This window comes from Bubalus bubalis, chromosome 23 (assembly GCF_019923935.1).
Source record: "Bubalus bubalis isolate 160015118507 breed Murrah chromosome 23, NDDB_SH_1, whole genome shotgun sequence".
Classification (NCBI taxonomy): domain Eukaryota; kingdom Metazoa; phylum Chordata; class Mammalia; order Artiodactyla; family Bovidae; genus Bubalus; species Bubalus bubalis.
In genome coordinates this window covers 44,443,212-44,464,459 of record NC_059179.1, presented here as the reverse complement: position 1 = coordinate 44,464,459, position 21,248 = coordinate 44,443,212, and the positions used below count along the sequence as shown (strand labels likewise).

The 21,248-nt window shown below is 43.3% G+C and overlaps 1 protein-coding gene across 1 annotated transcript in view; it reads right to left on the bottom strand.

The window, feature by feature from the left end:
* Positions 1-19,795, bottom strand: part of ABRAXAS2 (abraxas 2, BRISC complex subunit) — a 30,657-nt gene extending 10,862 nt beyond the window's left edge. The window contains exons 1-5 of the mRNA XM_006080422.3: positions 19,538-19,795; positions 18,039-18,656; positions 13,945-14,035; positions 9,444-9,480; positions 6,898-6,964 (exon numbers count right to left, since the gene is read on the bottom strand). Coding sequence (XP_006080484.1) covers positions 6,898-6,964; positions 9,444-9,480; positions 13,945-14,035; positions 18,039-18,137 — 294 coding nt within the window. The 5' untranslated portion in view covers positions 18,138-18,656; positions 19,538-19,795. The remainder of the gene's footprint in view (positions 1-6,897; positions 6,965-9,443; positions 9,481-13,944; positions 14,036-18,038; positions 18,657-19,537) is intronic.
* Positions 19,796-21,248: the final 1,453 nt, after the last annotated feature.

The window sequence follows — 21,248 nt, the reverse complement described above, 5'->3', positions numbered from 1 at the left end:
CAGATGCTTTCAGGAAGGCAGAAATCCTCCTCTCACTTGCTTTTTTTGGCCTGAGCCCAAAACCTGAGGGTGGTCAAAACTTTGTAAACATAATACGGCTTCTGCCAGGGCAGTAACTGAGCAGGCAACCAGGCTGCACCTACAGGGGAATTTCTCATATGAAAAAACATTGGCCTCTATCTTTAATCCAACTTTTTTTTTTAATTTAGCAATGTTGTGGAGTTCCTATATTTGAGAGCCACGTTTTTAGTAAATATTTTTCTATATATTTTATATATATTAATTGGTATTGTGACAAAAATCTTTATTAGGTTGTGTATTCTAATGGATTATTTTAGGACTCAAGAAACTTTTAAAATTACTACATACTTATTTTATGAGTTCAAATCACTGAACTTTACTTTGTAGGATTTTTCTTTCTTTTTTTCAGTGGGGGAGTCTCCCTGCTCCATTTCTAGGATTTTAGCTCCCCCACCAGGGACTGAACTCCGGCAGCCCTCAGGGCCCTTGGCAGTGAGACCACAGAGTCCCAACCACTGGACCACCTGGGAACTCTCAGTTCAGTTCAGTCACTCAGTCACGTCCAACTCTTTGCAACCCCATGGACTGCAGCATGCCAGGGTTCCCTGTGTATCACCAACTCCCAGAGCTGGCTTAAACTCATGCCCATCGAGTCGGTGATGCTATAAAAACATCTCCTCTGTTGTCCCTTTCTCCTCCTGTCTTCAATCTTTCCTAGCATTACGCTCTTTTCCAATAAGTGAGTTTTTCGCATCAGGTGGCCAAAGTACTGGAGCTTTATTTAGCTTCAGCATCAGTCCTTCCAAAGAATATTCAGGACTGATTTCCTTTAGGATTGACTGGTTTGATCTCCTTGCAGTCCAAGGGACTCTGAAGAGTCTTCTCCAACACCACAGCTCAAAAGCACCAATCTTCTGGTGCTCAGCTTGCTTTATGGCCCAGCTCTCACATCCATATATGACTAGGGGAAAAACCACAGCTTTGATGTTGCCAAAGTGATGTCTCTGCTTTTAATATGCTGTCAAGGTTGGTCAAAGCTTTTCTTCCACGGAGCAAGCATCTTTTAATTTCAAGGCTGCAGTCACCATCTCCAGTGATTTTGGAGCTTAAGAAAATATAGTCTGTCATTATTTCCACTGTTTCCCCATCTATTTGCCATAAAGGGGTAGGATCAGATGCCATGATCTTAGTTTTTTGAATGTGAGTTTTAGGCCAACTTTTTCACTCTTACTTTCACTTTCATCAAGAGGCTCTTTAGTTCCTCTTCACTTTCTGCAATAAGGGTGGTGTCATCTGCATATCTGAGGTTATTGAGATTTCTCCCCACAGTCTTGATTCCAGCTTGTGCTTCATCCAGGCCAGCATTTCACATGACACAATCTGCATATAAGTTAAATAAGCAAGGTGGCAATATGCAGCCTTGACATACTCCTTTCCCAATTTGGAACCAGTCTGTTGTTCCATGTCCAGTTCTAACTGTTGCTTCTTGATCTTCATACAGATTTCTCAGGAAGCAAGTAAGGTGGTCTGTTTTTCCCATCTCGCAGAATTTTCTACAGTTTATTGTGATCGACACAGTCAAAGGCTTTGGTGTAGTCAATAAAGTGGAAGTAGATGTTTTTCTGGAACTCTCTTGCTTTTTCGATGATCCAAAGGATGTTGGCAATCTGATCTCTCGTTCCTCTGCCTTTTCTAAATTCAGCTTGAACATCTGGAAGTTCTTGGCTTACATACTGTTGAAGCCTAACTTGGAGAATTTTGAGTATTACTTTGCTAGCATGTGAGATGAGTGCAATTGTGCGGTGGTTTGAACACTCTTTGGCATTGCCTTTCTTTGGGATTTGAATGAAAACTGATCTTTTCCAGTCCTGTGGCCATTGCTGAGTTTTCCATATTTTCTGGCATATTGAATAGTGCAGCACTTTCACACATCATCTTTTAGGATTTGAAATAGCTCAACTGGAATTCCATCACCTCCACTAGCTTTGTTTGTAGTGATGCTTCCTAAGGCCCACTTGACTTTGGACTCCAGGATGTCTGGTCTAGGTGAGTGATCACACCATCGTGGTTATCTGGGTCATAAAGATCTTTTTTTGTATAGTTCTGTGTATTCTTGCTACTTCTTCTTAGTATCTTTTGCTTCTGTTAGGTCCATACTGTTTCTGTCCTTTATTGTGCCCATCTTTGCATGAATGGTTCCCTTGGTATCTCTAATTTTCTTGAAGAGCTCTCTAATCTTTCCCATTCTGTTGTTTTCCTCTATCTCTTTGGAAGGCTTTCTTATTTCTCCTTGCTATTCTTTCGAACTCTGCATTCAAATGGGTGTATCTTTTCTTTTCTCCTTGGTCTTTAGCTTCTCTTCTTTTCTCAGCTATTTGTAAGACCTTCTCAGACAACCATTTTGCCTTTTTGCATTTCTTTTTCTTGGGGATGGTCTTGATCTCTGCCTCCTGTACAATGTCACGAACCTCTCTCCATAGTTCTTCAGGCACTCTATCAGATCAAATCCCTTGAATCTATTTGTCACTTCCACTGTATAGTCATAAGGGATTTGATTTAGGTCATACCTGAATGGTCTAGTGGTTTTCCCTACTTTCTTCAATTTAAGTCTGAATTTGGCAATAAGGAGTTCATGATCTGAACCACAGTCCACTCCCAGTCTTGTTTTTGCTGACTGTATAGAGCTTCTTCATCTTTGGCTGCAAAGAATATAATCAATCTGATTTCGGTGTTGACTGTCTGGTGATGTCCATGTGTAGAGTCTTCTCTTGTGTTGTTGGAAGACAGTGTTTGCTATGACCAGTGTGTTCTCTTGGTAAAACTCTATTAGCCTTTGCCCTGCTTCATTCTGTACTCTAAGGGCAGGTTTGCCTGTTACTCCAGGTATGTCTTGATTTCCTACTTTTGCATCCCAGTCCCCTGTAATGAAAAGGACATCTTTTTCTGGTGTTAGTTCTAGAAGGTCTTGTAGGCCATCATAGAACTGCTCAACTTCAGCTTCTTTGGCATTAGTGCTTGGGACATAGACTTGGATTACTGTGATAGTGAACGGTTTGCCTTGGAAATGAACAAAGATCATTCTGTCATTTTTGAGACTGCATCCAAGTATTGCATTTTGGACTCTTTTGTTGACTATGACGGCTACTCCATTTCTTCTAAAGGATTCTTGCCCATAGTAGTAGATATAATGGTCATCTGAGTTAAATTCACCCATTCCAGTCCATTTTAGTTCACTGATTCCTAAAATGTTGATGTTTGCCATCTCCTGACCACTTCCAATTTGCCTTGATTTATGGACGTAACATTCCAGGTTCCTATGCAATATTATTCTTTACAGCTTCGGAGTTTACTTTGATCACCAGTCACATCCACAACTGGGCACTGTTTTTTCTTTGGCTCTGTCTCTTCATTCTTTGGAGTTAGTTCCCCACTGATCTTCAGTAGCATATTAGGCATCTACCGAGCTGGGGAGTTCATTTTTCAGTGTCCTATCTCTTCACCTTTCCATACTTTTCATGGGGTACTCAAGGCAAGAATACTGAAGTGGTTTGCCATTGCCTTCTCCAGTGGACCACATTTTGTCAGAACTCTCTGTCAAGGAACTCCCAGAGCTTTTCAATTAAACATTAGCTTTGAAGCCTGCCTAGCAGAGAATCAATTTTTGAAATGTTTCCATTAGCACTTTCTTGAAGAGTTGATGTTAATTAAAAATAACTTTTTATATCAGATACTGTTTAAGTACATATGTATTTTTAAGCCGAACATTTTAAATTTAACTTTGTAGGTACTACTATAACCCCTTTGAGGTGAAGATGTAACTTTGTACCATTTCTGGGGAAAAATCCCCATACTAGAGTCAACTATACAGCTTTTCAGTCTAAATATTAAGTATCATCTTTTGTTTTGGGGCTACAAATTTGGATTCTTGAAAAAAAACCTCAAAGAGTTTATATTATGTATAAGGTGTCATAGGAAATACAATGAACATAAAATACAGTCTCTGCCTTTAACAAATTGTATGGAAAATAAAACCTAACTTCCAAGTAAATTGAAGAAACAAATTCCTGTCTTTTAATTGCACAAGAAAATATAATTGTTAATTTTAGCACAAAGCTTTAGAAAATCAAAACTGAAGATCAGGTTTTGAGAATCTGGGCCCCAGGAAAAGCAAAGATAACTCCAGTTAACAATCTATATTGGTCTTCTGTGTCTCAAAAGACCAAATCCAATTTTATTTATTATTTTTTAAAATATGATATGACATTTTAATACATAACTGAAATACAAAATATCATAGTAAATTAGCAAATCCAATTTAAAACCCCCAAATTAATTAAGAAAAGTGTCTCTATTTACTACTGAAAATGCTACATGATAGAGTTCATTTCTTTTTTCCAATTAGTTTCAATATAAAATATACTCTAAAAAACCTTATTATATAAAGTTTCCCCTCCTCAGCAACATCTCTGCTGCCTTTACTCAGAGTAACCACTTCTAGGTGTGGTTGGCTTTCTTCTGGATCTTTCTCTTTATATACCCAGACTTTTGTTTTTATAAAAAGCAGGCTCAAATTATTTCACTTAACTTGAAGAACTTTCTAAGTCACTCGTGAGAACCTCCCTTACCTTTTTAAGGGCTGCTTCATACCCCATGGGCCTCCCCAGAGGTGCAGTAGTAAAGAGTCCACCTGCCAATGCAGGAGGCACAAGAGACACGGGTTCAATCCCTGGATCAGGAAAAGGCCCTGGAGGAGGAAATGGCAACCCACTCCAATATTCTTGCCAGGCAAATTCCACGGAGAGAAGAACCTGGCAGGCTATAGTCCATGGGGTGGTCAAGAGTCGGAAGTGACTGAGCACGCATAAACTGTCATATTCCATAGTATGGAGGCACCAACATAATTTACTTAACCATTCCTTGCTGGTGGACATTTAGATTGCTTTCAAAATTCTCATTATTAAGCAAAGATGCAAGAAACATCTTTGTATGCTGCATTAAAAGGCCAGACTGCTGGGTTTAAATCTTGGCACCAACATTCGGGCTTATAACCTTAACCAAGATATTTATCCTTAGCTGTCTCAACTGTAAAATGGGGGTGATGATAACAACCTTATGGGGTGGGTATAAGGATTAAATGTGTCAGTACCTGGAAAGTGCTTAGTATACGGTCTGGCACAGAGCTAAAGTGTTCAATAACACACGTTTTCACACCTTTGTGCCTATTCGTCTGTTTTCTTGGGCCAGATTCCTCGAGATGGAACTCTATATTTAAAATTCTGTTATTGCACAACTCTCTCCCTAAATGTCTATATCAACTTACATTCCCACCAGCTACAGCTTCCCCACTTCCCACAACCTTGCCAACACTGGATATTAGCAATCCTTTTATACTTTTACCAACTGGATGGACAACAACAACAAAAAACAACAGTATTATGTGTTCCAATTTGCATTTCCTGATGAGAATGAACATTTTTTCCATTTACTTCTTGACCGTTGGTAGATTTCTTTTTTCTTTGTAATTTCCTGCTCATATTCTTTCTTTTTTCCACTTCAAATATTTTTTCTCTATTGAAAAGAAAATGTCCTGGTAATTTAATATATGGTGAGTGTTCTAGATAAGTGCTTCGGTAAGAATCTTCATGAAATTTTAGTTTTAGAGAGTATATAAAGCTTCATTATCTAAAATGTGAAAATAGATGGGATGAAGAAGTAAGGCGGTGGCTAGAGAATGAAGATGCTCCAGATGCCAGAATGTGCGCTTCAGGGAAATCACTGAGAATGGGCGAGTGAGACTGGGATCCCTGGGCTGCACTCACCCACTTCCGCACACCCGGGCAGGTGACCGTGTTAAAGACTCTCTGCCAACACGGTGCCCTTCCTGAGCCTGTCATCACCCACAAACACTGTCCTTTCCCCAGACCTTCTCCACACTTTCTATGTTTCCTTTTCCCTTACCTGCTTCTCTTTCTGCCTGTGCACCAGACGGTGGTTCTGAGAGGGCCCTACACTGGAAAGGCTGCCCATTTACTCTAGCTGCTTCTGAGGCCCTTTTTCGAACACCTGAGATGCCCCACACTGATTATTTTATGCACAGGTAATCTTTTAAAGGCTTTTTTATTATACATGCTTCTAAAGAATGGCATTTTGTTTTCTCTTTAACAAGCTTTCACTTTCATTGGTACTTTTCCTCCTCACGTGATGTTTTAGTGACTCATCTATTTTTCGGGAATCAATATACCAAGGTAAAAAAGTAAACCCCATACATGGTACAACAGAGTGAATTATGAATGAGACCATCACACAGTGCTGCAGCAATAAAACCTTAGCTCATTTTCAATTCTATTCAGACTTGTTTACCATATATATACACACAAGCAGAACATCATATGCATATGCTTACAGAAACAATAAACATATGACCTTTTGGGAAAACATCTATGTTCGATGTGAACTGAACTTGAAAGAGCAACACATCAAAAGATGTTTGACTGCAATCTACATTTTTTTAGGAATATTTTCCCTCATTATAAAATTAATGCATGTGTAGTATATGTTGGCAAAATTATTTTTTAAATTACCAAATAGGAAAATTAGAACCACCCAGAAGTAACTATTGTCAACTTTCTGGATTATAGTTCATGTTCTTTTTTCTCCTTCTGACTTTTACATAATGGAATCATACTCTAAATATCTAAATTTTGTTTTACATACTGTAAACATTGTATCATATCTACAGTTTACCTTTAAAATCTACTTGACAAAATTCTTACACATTAATAACAATCTCACTGTTTCATTTTACATTCCTTTCTGGTTTTGTTTGGGTGATAAAGATTGATTTCCAAATCAGACTGGGTGACAAACAGAACATACCTTTCTCCGATCTTTAAGAATCCTGTCCAAGCTCTCTTCATTAACTTTGCTTGCATAGTCATAAAAACTGTTTTTTTTTAAGAGGAAAAACATTTTATTAAAATTACATAGTATTTTGACAAAAATACGCTTAGCAACTTGTGTCTGTGTGTCACCTAACCCTGAAAGTTGGCAATAAAGCTACAACTGCTTATCTGCAATAGGTGCCAAATGGCACAGTGGTGAAGAACCTGCCTGTCTATGCAGAAGGTGCAAGAGATGCAGGTTTGATCCCTTCCCTGCAGGGAAGATCCCCTGCAGGAGGAAATGGCAACTCACTCCAGTATTCTTGCCTGGAGAATTCCATGGACAGAGAAGCCTGGCGGGCTACAGTTCATGGAGTTGCAAAGAGTTGGACACAACTGAACGACTGAGCACACACACACACACAATAAGTATATAAGAAAAAACAATCTAAATGTTTTGCTGATATGAGGTATCCTTTGCATCAAAGATTCCTCAAGAGACTGCTACATTCAAAAGGTATTACTTCCATAAGTGGAAATGCTGATACCAAGTAATTACAAAATGTGAGGCTTCAAATGACTGTGACATCTTTTCCTTGTCTCTAAGTGTCAATTATCTATGGGGGAAGAAAAGAACAGAGAAGCACATATTCTGAGAAATGAAGAAGGGAAATGAATATTTGCTGACTCCTTAATAAGACACTCGGCTGCATGCTTCCTCATGTTAATTCATTTCGTTTCTGTCTCACTGCTGGGAGGTAAGTACTAGTTCAGCCCAACAAGTCAACACTTTTTTCCCTCCATTTTTGTAAATAAAGATACTGCGGTTAAGTGACTTGCCCCAAATTACAGAACTGGCAGATGCAAGAGCTGGAATTTGGATCTAGGTCTGGCCAGCTTCAAATTGAAGGCACTCACCTTTAAAAGAGACCCATCTGACCAGGACCGTGTGAAGAGCATTTCGGGCATAATGATGTGTGACCTTTTCTATCACTGGTCCTGGTTTCAGGAATGCCACACCCCTCCTCCCACCACCACAAGCCCAGGCCTTACAGGCAGGAAGGAGTTCAAGTTACAGTAAAAACACTGAACTGGAAGTCAGGAGATACCAACTCCAGCTCTGTGCTGCTCCTCTCTATATGATCATGGGCAAGTCACTTGAACCTCACTGGCCTCCACTTCTTTATTTTTTTTTTTGCAAAATAAACAGTTTGGAGCAGACATATGATTTTCCATGGTTTCTTTCAGTCCTAAGAATGATGAGTCTATGGCTTCAATTATGAGTCTATGGGTCTAGGTTCTGGGTATTACTTTACTAACAGTGGCTTAAGGAACTCCTCAGAAAGACAAGGCAGGGCACACCTAGCAAAGTCTTAGATAGTCAGGGCCAAACAACAGGACCCTTTCTGATCCAGACCGAGGCTGTGAGTGGACCAGGGCCATTCACTGACTGCTGAATCATCAGCAATCGATCTCAATGCTCTGAGATTCTTTTCAGATGAACTGCTGATTCTTTGTTTGCTTCCTGCTCCTCTTCAGTTACATGTAAATCTAAGAGTGAGTTTCTCAGCTATTGTGGGGCTTTGTTCACAGGTAACAATCCTCTGAAATAAGGGGTAAGTGTGTGTGGGAGGGGTGGGGATAAGATGGGTGGTGAACACAGTGGAAGTCTCCAGGGGTTCTTGGGTGCAGGGCTGTTGGGGGTTTAGGTCAGCTGAGGATGGGAGCGGAGTCAGGGTGAAAGCTGCCGGGAACACATGGCAGCAACAACCAGGCACAAGGGATGGCAGCGTCCAGGCAGAAGTGCGGGCCCAGAGTGCTGAATTGAACTGGTATGGGCAGCAGTGCAAGGAGAGGATTGGCCTGGCTTTCACAAAGCAGAGGAACAGGGCCTCGGGGAGGTTTAAGAAACACAAGCGTGAAGGTCATCATATCTGTCAACAGGTGGAAGGGTTGGGGGCTCTGGAAGGAGGCAGAGGCCTGGACTGCAGTTTGGGGAGAAGTCCGGTGGAGGCGACATGCTGGTCACTTTCTCCCTCACCTTTGCCTCCATGGGCGTCTGCGTCACTTTCTCTCTTTGAATGTCTCTCCTCCTGTTTCTTTCTGTCCTTTAGTTGGTCATAACATGCAACTGGAATAATATTAACTTAAACCCCAAAAAGTAAGCTTTATGTTCCCTTTCCTTACACTTTAAAGTTGTACACGGAACACTTTTATGCCTCTTACAATATGCTTTTATCTCTATGTGATCCTTGATGAGCTGCTTTCTGTATGTTGACGAGCCCATGCTAGGAAGGCTGGCAGGAAGGCTTCCATTTTAAACCACTGAGGCCAGGGTTTATCTGCCCACCCTTCGCCTTTTCCTAACTTAACACAGCGCTACACACACGCATCTGACACTCAGTAAATCAGTGAACTTGGACCCCCTCAGTTATACTTAAAACACTACAGCCATAATCAGATACAAGTCTGAGTTCATTAGTTTTCAATCAATTAATCTTTTAGTAAGGACGAAAAGCTACAAAGAAGGATGTGGCTTACCTAAAAAGTTTTGAACAAGGCTGATGGTTATGGATTTCTGTAATCAGAAAGAGGAAATACATCTCAGTTAATCATGTAAGATACAGACAACTATAAAGTAGCTCAGGATTTAAAAAAAACTTTAAACCAAAATCTCAGACAATAAAAAGACAGTTTTCCCTTCCCAAAGAGTGTGTACACTGGTGAAGGCAGTGTCTCCTTAACACTTAAGCTCAGGGCCACCCTCCCAGGACAAAGTAAAACGGCCAATGACAGGTCTGGGCCCATCTGTTGGCGTGTGATAAGCACACGCCTGAAAGCGTTTATTCAAGATCACACAGCTATTGTGTGCTTTTGGTCAATCTTACCTTTTTCCAAGAGGAAAAAGGAACCACTGACTGGAAGCATTTAATCGAGGTGGATAAAAGCTGTGAGGACAGCATGAGGAAAGGAGGGCCTTAGCCAGTCTGCCACCAGTAATTCACTAACAGTGCAGGACAACTGGGACAGGTGTTTTGAAGGGGAAGGGTGAAAACTCGGAAAGTTTATTAGCCTTTTCAAAGCTTTTCAGCACAAGGGAAACAGCCATTTATAAGGCAGAGGCAAACAACTTCTGAAAAGATTGCTGTGATTTATTGTAGTGAACCATTTCTTCAAGTTCATCAGGGGGCTTAGGGTCTGGGTTGACGTACAAGACCATGGGACTAATTAACCACGCAATTCTATTAACAACATTCTCCTGGCCAGCAACTCATCACCTGCTGCTTATAAAGCCACAGCCACAGAGTTCCAGGCTGCAATTTTAACTCAATTAAAATGAAACCACAACCCTGAAGGACACTGGGCTATGCCCATTAGCTTCTGTACCGATGTGAGAGCTGCCAAAACACACAAAAATGCCAGTACTTCCACGGGGAAGAAAAGATTATTTGCCGAGTATAACTGTCGACACAGTGATGCAAACGGGAAAATCTCATCTAGAAATCCTCTCTTTTTATCACCAAAAATGATACAGTATACCATCAGAAGTTATTTCAGAGATACTGTCAGTAATTAGACTGCAGAACTTCTGTAGTAAAAATGTTAACTAGAGTTCAGGGGGAGGCAAAAAAAAAGTCCTCATCTACTTTAAAGGAATGAATATTTTGTTTAAGAAAATCCCTAGAGTAAATTCTGAACTCTGAAGACGCACTCCTGTCATCAATCCACCCCAGCAGACTTCCTTCATGATTTACAACCTGGATGAGAAGCATACTGAAGATATGCTCTAGATACCACACCATATTTTCTACAGGGTCAAAGCTTTCTCCTACAAGATTATGCAATGCCTAACTAAGCACTCCGTGGAGAAAACAGGGTGATGCTTTCAAACACGATTAAGCTGCAGACTGGCGTGACGTTGGCGGCTGTGACAGCTGCTAGGCAGACTTCTGGAAGCAGGGGAGCCAGGGCAGCCCGGCCTGGGATTCCAGAGTTCTGGAAGCCTCCAGAGCTCATCTGGCTGGTGGCTGCTGCTGCTACTAAGTCGCCTCAGTCATGTCCAACTCCGTACGACCCCATAGATGGCAGCCCACCAGGCTCCTCCATCCATGGGATTTTCCAGGCAAGAGTACTGGAGTGGGGTGCCGCCTGGTGGAGCCCCGGGATGCCCTGAACAAACCACTCACTGGCCCTCAGTTCAGCTCCCTCACGGTGTCGTTACTGACTTAACCTGAGAGCAGTTTTTTTTTTTCCCAACTCATGAGATTGTCTTTGTTCCTTTCTGACAGCACTCAGCCTGCATGCTCTGGTATTTCTGTAAACTTGTCTTCCTCTTCTCACAGTCCTGGAAGGCAGAGAGGCACTGGACATCCCTCTTACTGCCCAGCACTCGTCTCCTGCACTGGTGTTTTTCAATGACTGTTGGCGTGGCATTTCTGCCTGCACGTCTGTGAACACCCCCACGGGAACGCGCTGCTGCGCTGGCTTATCTTCCTGTCGCTGCGTCTCCTGCTGGTGGGTGGGCTGCATAGCCCTCTCATCCCTACTTCCATCTTTCCAGGAACGGCTGCTGCCATCACCTCATTAGCTAAGGGAGCTCTCTCGTTGCTCTCTCCTCCTGGCCACTCCCGCATGAAGGGCAGACAGTTCCACTTCAAGTGCGTGCTGCTGCTAAGTTGTTTCAGTCATGTCCGACTCTGTGCGACCCCAGAGACGGCAGCCCACCAAGCTCTTCTGTCCCTGGGATTCTCCAGGCAAGAACACTGGAGTGGGTTGCCATTTCCTTCTCGAATGCATGAAAGTGAAAAGTGAAAGTGAAGTCGCTCAGTCGTGTCCGACTCGTAGCAACCCCATGGACGGCAGCCCACCAGGCTCCTCCGTCCAGGGGATTCTCTAGGCAAGAGTACTGACTGGAGTGGAGTGCCATTGCCTTCTCTGGCAAGTGTGTGAGCACCGCTTTAAAAATGGATGTGTTCAAGACGAGTGCTCCCTCACAGCATGCCATTTCATATCAAGTCCTCCTTATTGTTCAGAGTCAGGAAAAGGTGTCCGTGTGTGGATTTAGGCATTTTCAACAAATACGAAATCGGGTCAATTTGTTATTTTAAAATATGCTGGAGGTTAAACTATCCAGAAAATTTCTTTGCGCTAGTGGTATGGAATACTTCTCCTGGTACGTTCGTTATCTCACGCTTGGGCCTTTAATCCAGGTTTTCCAGGGTCCCGGTTTACATTTTCTAATATTGTTATGTACTTACTTTTAAATGAAAAACACCACCAAAAAAAAAAAAAAGACAGAAAAAGACTACAATGATAACCATACATTTAATACTGGCAAATACTCTGTTTATGAGACCCATGATTGTTTCAACAATAAATTGAATGTAGCTAATAAATTAAACATTGTACAGCAATAGAGGGTCATCGTCATGGCCCTGTATTACCTGGGTCTGTCTGTCTGTTGGCACGTCTCCGTATCTGCAATACTATGGGAACTGGTATTTATGAATCAAAGATAAGAGTACACGATGCTGGAGAATTTAAATTACTTTACTATTCTGTTTCCTCAAAGATAAATAAACAGCCAGAACACTCATCAGAAATGCTACTTTTGTGGGCATGCCAGGCTAGCGCTCTTTCTTGCATGGTGTGCCGTCAGGTCCTTCTGGCAAACCCTCACACACCACATTAGTTTTGAAAACCCAAGTGCAAACAATGAATAATTGCACAGATGGCCAATGAAACCGAGTTCTCTATTTTAGGATTTTTAAAGAGTTAAGCAAGACAAAACACAGAAATCAAACCTCCGTGAAAGAGCAGCTACACCACAGCACGTCAAATATCAAGTATTTATTTACCAAGTCAGTATTGTGGGGAGTGGGTTTCATCGTTTTGGTTCTTTAGGAGATAGCTGTCTCTTGTTTTCCCCAACCCTCACCTCCTCAGTCCTCACCCTGGCCCCAGCCCAGGTACTAACGGAAACGAGAACAGGCTGAAATCAATGCTTTGGCCTCAGCATAACCTAACCTTCCAGCAGTATTTCAAACTACAAACCACTCACCTTCACGCCGTCTGTACTCTAGACACCCAGAAACAGGCCAGGCTCCCTGCATGTTTTATGCACTCCCTGCCCCGGGATGCCCTGAACAAACCACTCACTGGCCCTCAGTTCAGCTCCCTCACGGTGTCGTTACTGACTTAACCCGAGAGCAGTTTTTTTTTTCCCAACTCATGAGATTGTCTTTGTTCCTTTCTGACAGCACTCAGCCTGCATGCTCTGGTATTTCTGTAAACTTGTCTTCCTCTTCTCACAGTCCTGGAAGGCAGAGAGGCACTGGACATCCCTCTTACTGCCCAGCACTCGTCTCCTGCACTGGTGTTTTTCAATGACTGTTGGTTGCATAAATGCATCAAACAGCCCTTGCTCTGTTTTCAGTATCAGGACATGCTGTTCGGTGATGCACACCAGGTGAAAAACATATGATCCTTATTTATCAAAAGGAGACTGAGCCAAAGAGCCGCGCACCTACAAAACACCTTCATTTTCCCCAGTAAGCTCCCCCAGATCAGCTGTTTGGCTTAGTCCTCAGAAAGCTGTGTAGGTCTGACAAATATCTTCTGTAAACAAGTGTAAACATCTTTGCCAGATCCCTCTAGGGAGGACCAGCAGAACACACGCTTTCATTATGGTATGAGGTGATGCCGAGCATGGGCACAGCCCAAAGCGCACACTCAGGGCTCTCACCATGGCTGTGGAGAGACGTGTGTGCAATTCCACACAGCCATTCACAGGTCAGAGCACTTGGGTCAGGGACAGCTTCACAAAATACCTGAACTTACAGACTCGCACTGCGGGTTTACGCTGACTTACAAAGACATTTCATATCATTCCTAGTGAAAATAACTGGCATTGTGATCTGAGTGGCTTTCTATGTACTCTTTAAGTCTATTGTTAGGTTACAATCAGTCAACGGCCAAAGAACAAAAGAGGGTGCATGTATACAAGGAGAGTATTTCTCAGGCCCATGACTAGCTCACTTACCGATTACTTGCAGAAACTCTGTGCTGCTGATTTGGGAGTCACTGATGCTGAAGGTTTCCTCTTGCCTTACCTCTCCCAGCAAAAATCCTTCCTGAAAGCAATGGGGGAAGAGAGTTGCAGCTAAAAACAAAAATGATTTTTACCGGAATTAAGAGGAATTGAGGACATTACAATTTTATAATAATTTTAACAATAATCCAAATAAACTTGTCACATAAACTACCATTCCATAAACCAACAGGTATATGACTAAAGTACTTTGTGACACAGCTATTAACTGAATTGTTTGAATAAAGGATTCCATGACAAGATGAAATATTATTTTAATCCCTTCCCCTAAAACCCTGTTTTTCTCAAGTGAAAGTAAGTAGAGTGAATTCATCACCTAAATTCCACTAAGTGTAACAAGCAACATCAAAAAAGCTCAGGAAGCAGAAATATTCTAGGCTGCTTTCTTGAAACAGCATGTAATTTATTTCATTGTTTTAAAAACTCTGCTAATGACAATAGGGTAAAGAAAGAAGTTAATACAATGCACAACTAACTGCTCCTATGTGGGCTGGCAGGAGAAATTAGGATTCCAGCAAATAAGTTTTTCACTAGGTCAAAGTTTTTCCTTAATAAATGCTGAGATAAATTGATTTACTCCTTTGAGAACATACACCATCATCAACGATTCTGGATTACTCAGCACATAACCTACTGCTTCAGCATCTGCTCGAGTTCAGCACAAGCACCGCTGGAGAATGTTCACTCTAAATGGCAAATACCATCCCTGCAGGTGGTGAACTAACAGGCTGTCCCAGACTTCCCCTCCCTAGGCATCCTACACGGCTTACCCCTTCCCTCCATTCGGCTCTTCACTCAAACGGCACCTTATCAGAGAGGCCTTCCCTGGAGAGTGGAACAGAATCAAGAGTCTGCCACACACTGCTCCCTTTACCCTGCATCCTTTCTCTTCTCATATTTTTCTCCTGTTTCATATTTACACATACTAATGAATGCCTGCTCCGACTAAAATATGAGCTCCGTACGAGCCGGGATTCTATGTTCACTGTGCACTTCAGCACCTCGCACAGTGCCCAGCACACAAGAGCTGCTCAGCAAAGAGTGGCTGAATACATTTGGTGAAACAATGTCCTTTCTATTGTAGGTTGACTCTTCGAATAAATTTCCTAGTTTAAAAAGTCCCAGTTGGAATCTGTGGGGGTGAGGATGGAGAGATAGAGGCTTTTCAGCATAGCTGAATACATACATAACTCAATACAAAATACTGATTTAAAGGAGTGGAGTGTCATAAAAATCCCAAATCAGGCTTCGCTGGTGGCTCAGTGGTAAAGAATCCGCCTGCCGATGCAGGAGATATGGGTTCAGTCCTTGATCTGGAAAGATCCCACGTGCCGCGGAGCAACGAAGCCTGTGCACCATAACCACTGAGCCCGTGCTCCAGAGCCTGGGAGCTGCAACTCCTGAGACCATGGGCCACAACTGCTGACGCCCGAGCACCCAGAGCCCGTGCTCTGCAGCAAGAGAAGCCACTGCAATGCGAAGCCTGTGCACCTCAACGAGAGAGTAGCCCCCGCTCACCACAACCGCAGGAAAGCCCATGCAGCAACGAAAACACAGTCAAAAAAATTATATATGTACTAGAGAATCCATGACTACTAGTCTGGAAAATATGGACTAAAGCAGCTTGTTTTATCCTATGAAAGTCTTTCTTTATGAGTTCTCACTACAAAACACAAGCTGTGCCTTTGTAACAGATTAGAAAAATTTCTCTTTAGTCAAAGTGGAAAATACAATTGAAGATTCCTACACAACTTTAGACCTTAATATCTACAGATTCCTAGTGTTCCACAGCCCAAGGTTGCCAAATTTAGCAACTAAAAATGCAGGATAACCAGTTAAATCTGAATTTCAGATAAATGATGGATAATTTTAAGAAACAGGATATATTTATACTAAAAAATTGTTTACTGTTTATTTAAAATTCAGATTTAACTGGGTGCCCTGTATATTATCTGGCAGGCCTTAGTTTGAAAAAGTCGACAGTGACATCAAAACATTCTAAAGCTAAGTATAACACGGATGCTTATTTATCTATGGGTCTAGATTATCTGAACCACTCTTACTTTATAATAGTAGGCAAACTATAGTGTGTGGGCTAAATCCAGCCTAATGGCAGTTACTGTATGGCCTACAAGCTTAGAATAAGTTTCCACACTTTTAAATTGCTGAAATGAAAGAGAAAATGGGAGCAATATTTCATGATGTGTGAAAAATTATATAAAATTCAGTTTTGTGTCTACAAGTAAAGCTTTATTGGAAGAAGTCATTCTAATTTATTTATTGTCTATGGCTCCTTTCTCCCTACCAACCGCAGGGCTGAGTAGTTGCTACAAAGGCCACAAGGCTCAGGAGGCCTAAAATAATTACTGTCTGGCTCTTCACAGAAAAAGTTTGCTAACTCCAGCACTACAGAATAATGAGTGGCTTTAAACTAATTTGCCAGGACAAAACAATATACTACAAAAACAAATTCTTGGTTCTTCAACTTTAAAATGTGTGAAATTTTAATTACTTTAAAGTATTCTACATATGTAACTGTGGCAAGGTTAATATAAAAGGTATCCTTGTAGAGGATAAGATACAAGTTGCAAACTATTGCCATTGGTAAAAATTTCTATGAAGTCTGGCACCATGCCTGGCATAGTGCAGATATTAAAGAGATATCTCTTGAATCAAGTTAGTAACAATCTAGGTAACATGGCCATCTCACTGTAGACTATAAAAAAATAAAAACTAAAACTATCCACTTTTCAACAGGTTGCTTACAGTAATTTTGCTTTATATATAAAACTGTGATATTACTAGGCACTCCAAGAACTAGAGAGGTTAAGAAACAGGACTGAAACCATGTTTAACATTTCCAGGTGACACGAGCAGGATCACAAACTACCTGTAGAAGGAACTGCATTACATTATTAAAGAGCTGGCTGCAGTACCAGGGGCCTTAGTGTCCAGAGACAGGAGCTGCCTCTGGAAAAACCCATGTTGTGTATTATTTCTATAGTTGATCTCTACCACTGAACTGAAGCAATGATCGGTACAACACTTTAATGCCATCCAATTTACTAATGAAATCACCTCTCTACGAAATCAGTTTTATTGATGGAACCTAGGATCGCAGACATCAAACCAAACCCAGTTCCCTCTTCTGCAGTGTTCTCATTTTGCTTTGTAATGACAACACCCTCCCTCCCACTACATTTATTTAGTGAACTTAAATAATTCACTACTCAAATCATGTTAACACAATCTCTCAACTTGGTGGGCAAATACGTAAAGACAAAAATTATCTAATGTCATAAAAGAATTTGCATCCAGAAGCCAGGGACATTAAAAATGCACTTCCGATCACTCATACGTAAAGGCCTGTCACTTCCCTATTTTCACTGAGACTAGTTCCCGGGTCTTAGAACATTGGCCAGGGAACTAAACAAGCAAAGGCAAGGCCAAAGTAGACCCTCCACCGAACACTCCTGGTTACATCTGCATTTTTCATCGAGGCGAAGAAAACACACGCTCGCATCTAACAAGAGTAGTGACAGCCATAGTTACCCTCGTCGCACTCCACAACAACCTGTCAGACCAGAGGGCGCGGCTGGGAGTCTCCGCTCCTAGACTGAAGCGGGGGTCTCTCGGTTCCTTTCCGACTCCGGACACCCCCCATTAGTCTCGAAGCCTGACTCAGGGAGGGGCAGGCGCTGGGTTTCCAGGACTAAGCGACTCCTGCCACTGTCGGTGGCCGGCCGGGAAAGCCCTCCCCACCGGGAGACTGCTGTCCTGGGACGGGCATGCCGATGGAAGGCACCAAGTGAGGGGACGCCCATCTCGGGGTGGGGGGCGAAGGAGACCCGGGCAGCAAGAGTTCGCCGGCGGCGGGAGCCTCCCGGGTCATCAGTTCCTTCGCCAGCATAGGGGGCGAGGGGCAAAGGATCCCGGCTTCTCCACAGGCGTCGGCCTGAGACCGAGGCCGGAAGCCCTAGCAGCCGCGGCGGGTTGCGGGGAGTGGTTGGGGGCCCAACACCTACGTGGTCGGCGTTGCTGTTGGCGCTGTGGAAACACACAGCGCTGAAGGTGTAGCCCGAAATGGAAGCCGCCATGATGGAAAGCTCCAACTCCCCCATCATGCCCCGCGGCGGGCACGGAGCCTTCCGGCCGGCCAGCCCCTTCGCATGCTGGGAAATGAAGTCTTCGACGGGTGAGGCCAAGGGGCCCGAGAGCCCCCGGAGTGAGGGGTGAGAGGTGCAAGGTTTGCCGCCTTCATCACCGATTTTAGCACTGCATCCTCCGCGTGCAGTCTCGTGCTCTGCGCATCCCAGACACGGCGCCTTCTGTTACAGGTCTTGGTCGTTCCCCAAACAGAGTTTTGTCTTTGCACGCGAAATTTTTTAGTATTAAAAGCCTCTATTTGCCATGCTCAAGGATAAAGGAGGGAGTTGATTTAGGCACTTGTTCGGTTTGGGTTTGATGCAGAAGTAACATGATGTCATTTCAGTTTCCACATGACCCCTCTGGCTGCAATGTCCAGGACATAGCGGCTGGGGAAGGGCGCCGTCACAGTAGTCCAGACGCTGGGTGCCAGTGGTTTGGGGGTGGATAGAAGTGCGATGCTGGTGGCAGTGGAGGTGTTAAGAAGCAATTGGATTCTGGGTATGAAAGAAGACAAATGTAATGAAAAATCCATGGGAAGAAGATAAAATCAGCATAAATAATAAATAACAGTGAAAATGAACTACAACTAACTTCAGGGAAGGAACTAAACTTTCTAATCATTATTCTTCAATTCGTTCAGTCTTGCAGGTTCAAAACCGAGATTGTAATCTCTCACAGAGCTCCTCCCAGCACACTTCTTCCAAACTCAGCAAACTGAACTGTTTTCTGACAGTTGCACAGGCCAACAACCTTGGAACATTCCTGATGCTCCCCTTTGATCAGTCAGCACAGTTTTCAAAAATACATCGAGAATCCTACAACTTGCCACAGCATACCCATCACAGTGGTCCAAGCTATCCTGGATCACTGTAACAGCCTCTAACTCAAGGGGTCTGAACTGGAGGCAGTTTTGCTCCATGGGACAGCAGGCAAAAATGAGACATTTTTGGATTTTACAACAGATGGGGGTGGGGGGGAGGGAGCGTGGGGTGCCACCTGCATTTAGTGGTGAGAGGTCAAGGAGGCCACTAAATATCCTACAACGCATAGGACAGACCCTCACAACAGAGAATGATCCCACCCCGAAAGTCCATTGTATGAGGATGAAAAAGGCAGTGTGCTCACACTTCTGCCTTTAACCCTTTCCCGGCCAAGTCTGTTCTCAGTGTATTAGCCAAAACTGTCACACCAAAACTTAAATTTAAATCTCATTGCTTCTTGGTTAAATCCCCAACCTTACAATGATCCGACTCCTTCATTTCTTGCTGCTGTCCCCTTTGTTCACTCTGCTACAGCTACACTAGACTTCCTTCTGCTTCCTGGATAACCCTATCTCATTCTACCTCGGGGGCTTGGCACTCACTGTTCTGTTCACCTGGAATGCTCTTCTCCCAGAAAGCTGCAGGTTGACTCCATAGTCTCTGCTCTAGATGTGGTGATGTGTGACCCATACGTCCCCTTGTAAGACTGATTGAATTATTCTTCCAGGTGCTGACAGCCCTTTCTTGGATTTATCCTTCCTGGAATTCTCATTGTCCAAGGTCAATCCTCTTTTTCTGGGCAAAAAAGCATTCGAGATCTAGTCAGTGTATCCACAGATGAATAAAGGCCCACATCCTTCAATCCAACCTGAAAATTCCGAAGGATCATCCCAGCGTCACAGTGTCCTGTCAGGGGAGAGGGTGTTAGCTGAGGCTCCGTTGTGATGGTACCCCAGCCTGACTACTTCCTCTGTCCAACCCTGCTTCTCTCTCTTCCCCAATAGGTGGTGATCTTGAGAGCAGTTCCTAATAAATTTCTTCCATGTTCATCTCAGTCTTACAGTCTGCTTCCTTGGGGACACAGCCTGTGGCAAACTCTTTTAGCTTTTCGCTCAGTGCTACCCTCTCAGAGAATCCATCCCTTCTGACCCTAACCAGGATCACCTGGAATCTGACTGTTGTTTTGCCAGTTGGGGAGCATTTGAGAACTCCTGAAAGCACAGTTTCAGAGAAGCTGTAGGTAAGCAGGGTTCCAGCTGCAGGGACTGGCAGTGTCAGAGCGACACAGGCAACCCAAAGTATACTCAGGGCCTCCCTCCTGTCTTGTGTAACGAGCACCTGGCAGGAGGGACTGTGTTCCTTGGCACATTCCAGGTTCTCCCTGGTGATGGGCAGCTCTGCTCTGATTCAGCTTCTCTATCCCCCCACCAAGAATGTTGTCCTGGGAGATCAGAGGTGGTGCCCCACTCAGGACTAAACACTCAGAGTAATCCTGGAGCCAAAGAAGGAACTCTGTATAAATCGTGTTTTTTTCCAGGGCTCCATACCAACAACTGTTTATAGCATTCATCACACAGAGCAATCTTAAGTGTTGGCAAGACATCAGATTGAACAGAGCTGTATCTTTCATGGGCGCATCTTAATTAAAACCTAAAACCTTTTAAGACCCACTCAGTCACATTCAAGCTCCCTCTCTCGAGCATTGAGCATCAAGTCTAGAAAAGATCAAAACAACCATTCACTCAGGGCAGCCCTAATTGACTGTGGCATCTGGTGGTTTTATTACTCTGTAATAAGGTTATGCACTTTCTTGAGTTCTCTAATCACTATACACATAGATTCCCATCTGTCTTTTACCATATTCTACACCAGCACTTGCCTGAAGATCTTGGAACGTCTTGCGTCACAGGACATACACATGTGGTCATAACTGGGATTTCTGTGAGCTGGAAAGGCAACTATTGATGCCGCTCACCTCCAGGGACTTGTTAAGGTTCACTGGTTGGGAGCAGTCTCTCCCCAGTGAGGTGCTCCTGTGGAAGCTGAAGCACGCAGAGGTTAGGGGTCTTGGAAAGGGCCAGGTGCCTGGTTAGCTGCTTCGTGGAGACAGCATCCTGACTTCACTTAGAACTTTCTTCTCATTCAGCTCTCCTATTACCCGTGGTTGGCTACTTGGGCGGGCGGGAAGCGGTGGGGGTGGGGGACCCTAGGGCGTTCATTTCACCTGGCATAAAGTCCTTCCTCCACCAGTGACCTCAAGTCAGAAGAGGTCAGAATGCTAATTATCAAGGCAGGGTGCCAGCCACAAATGGAATTAGCTTTGGG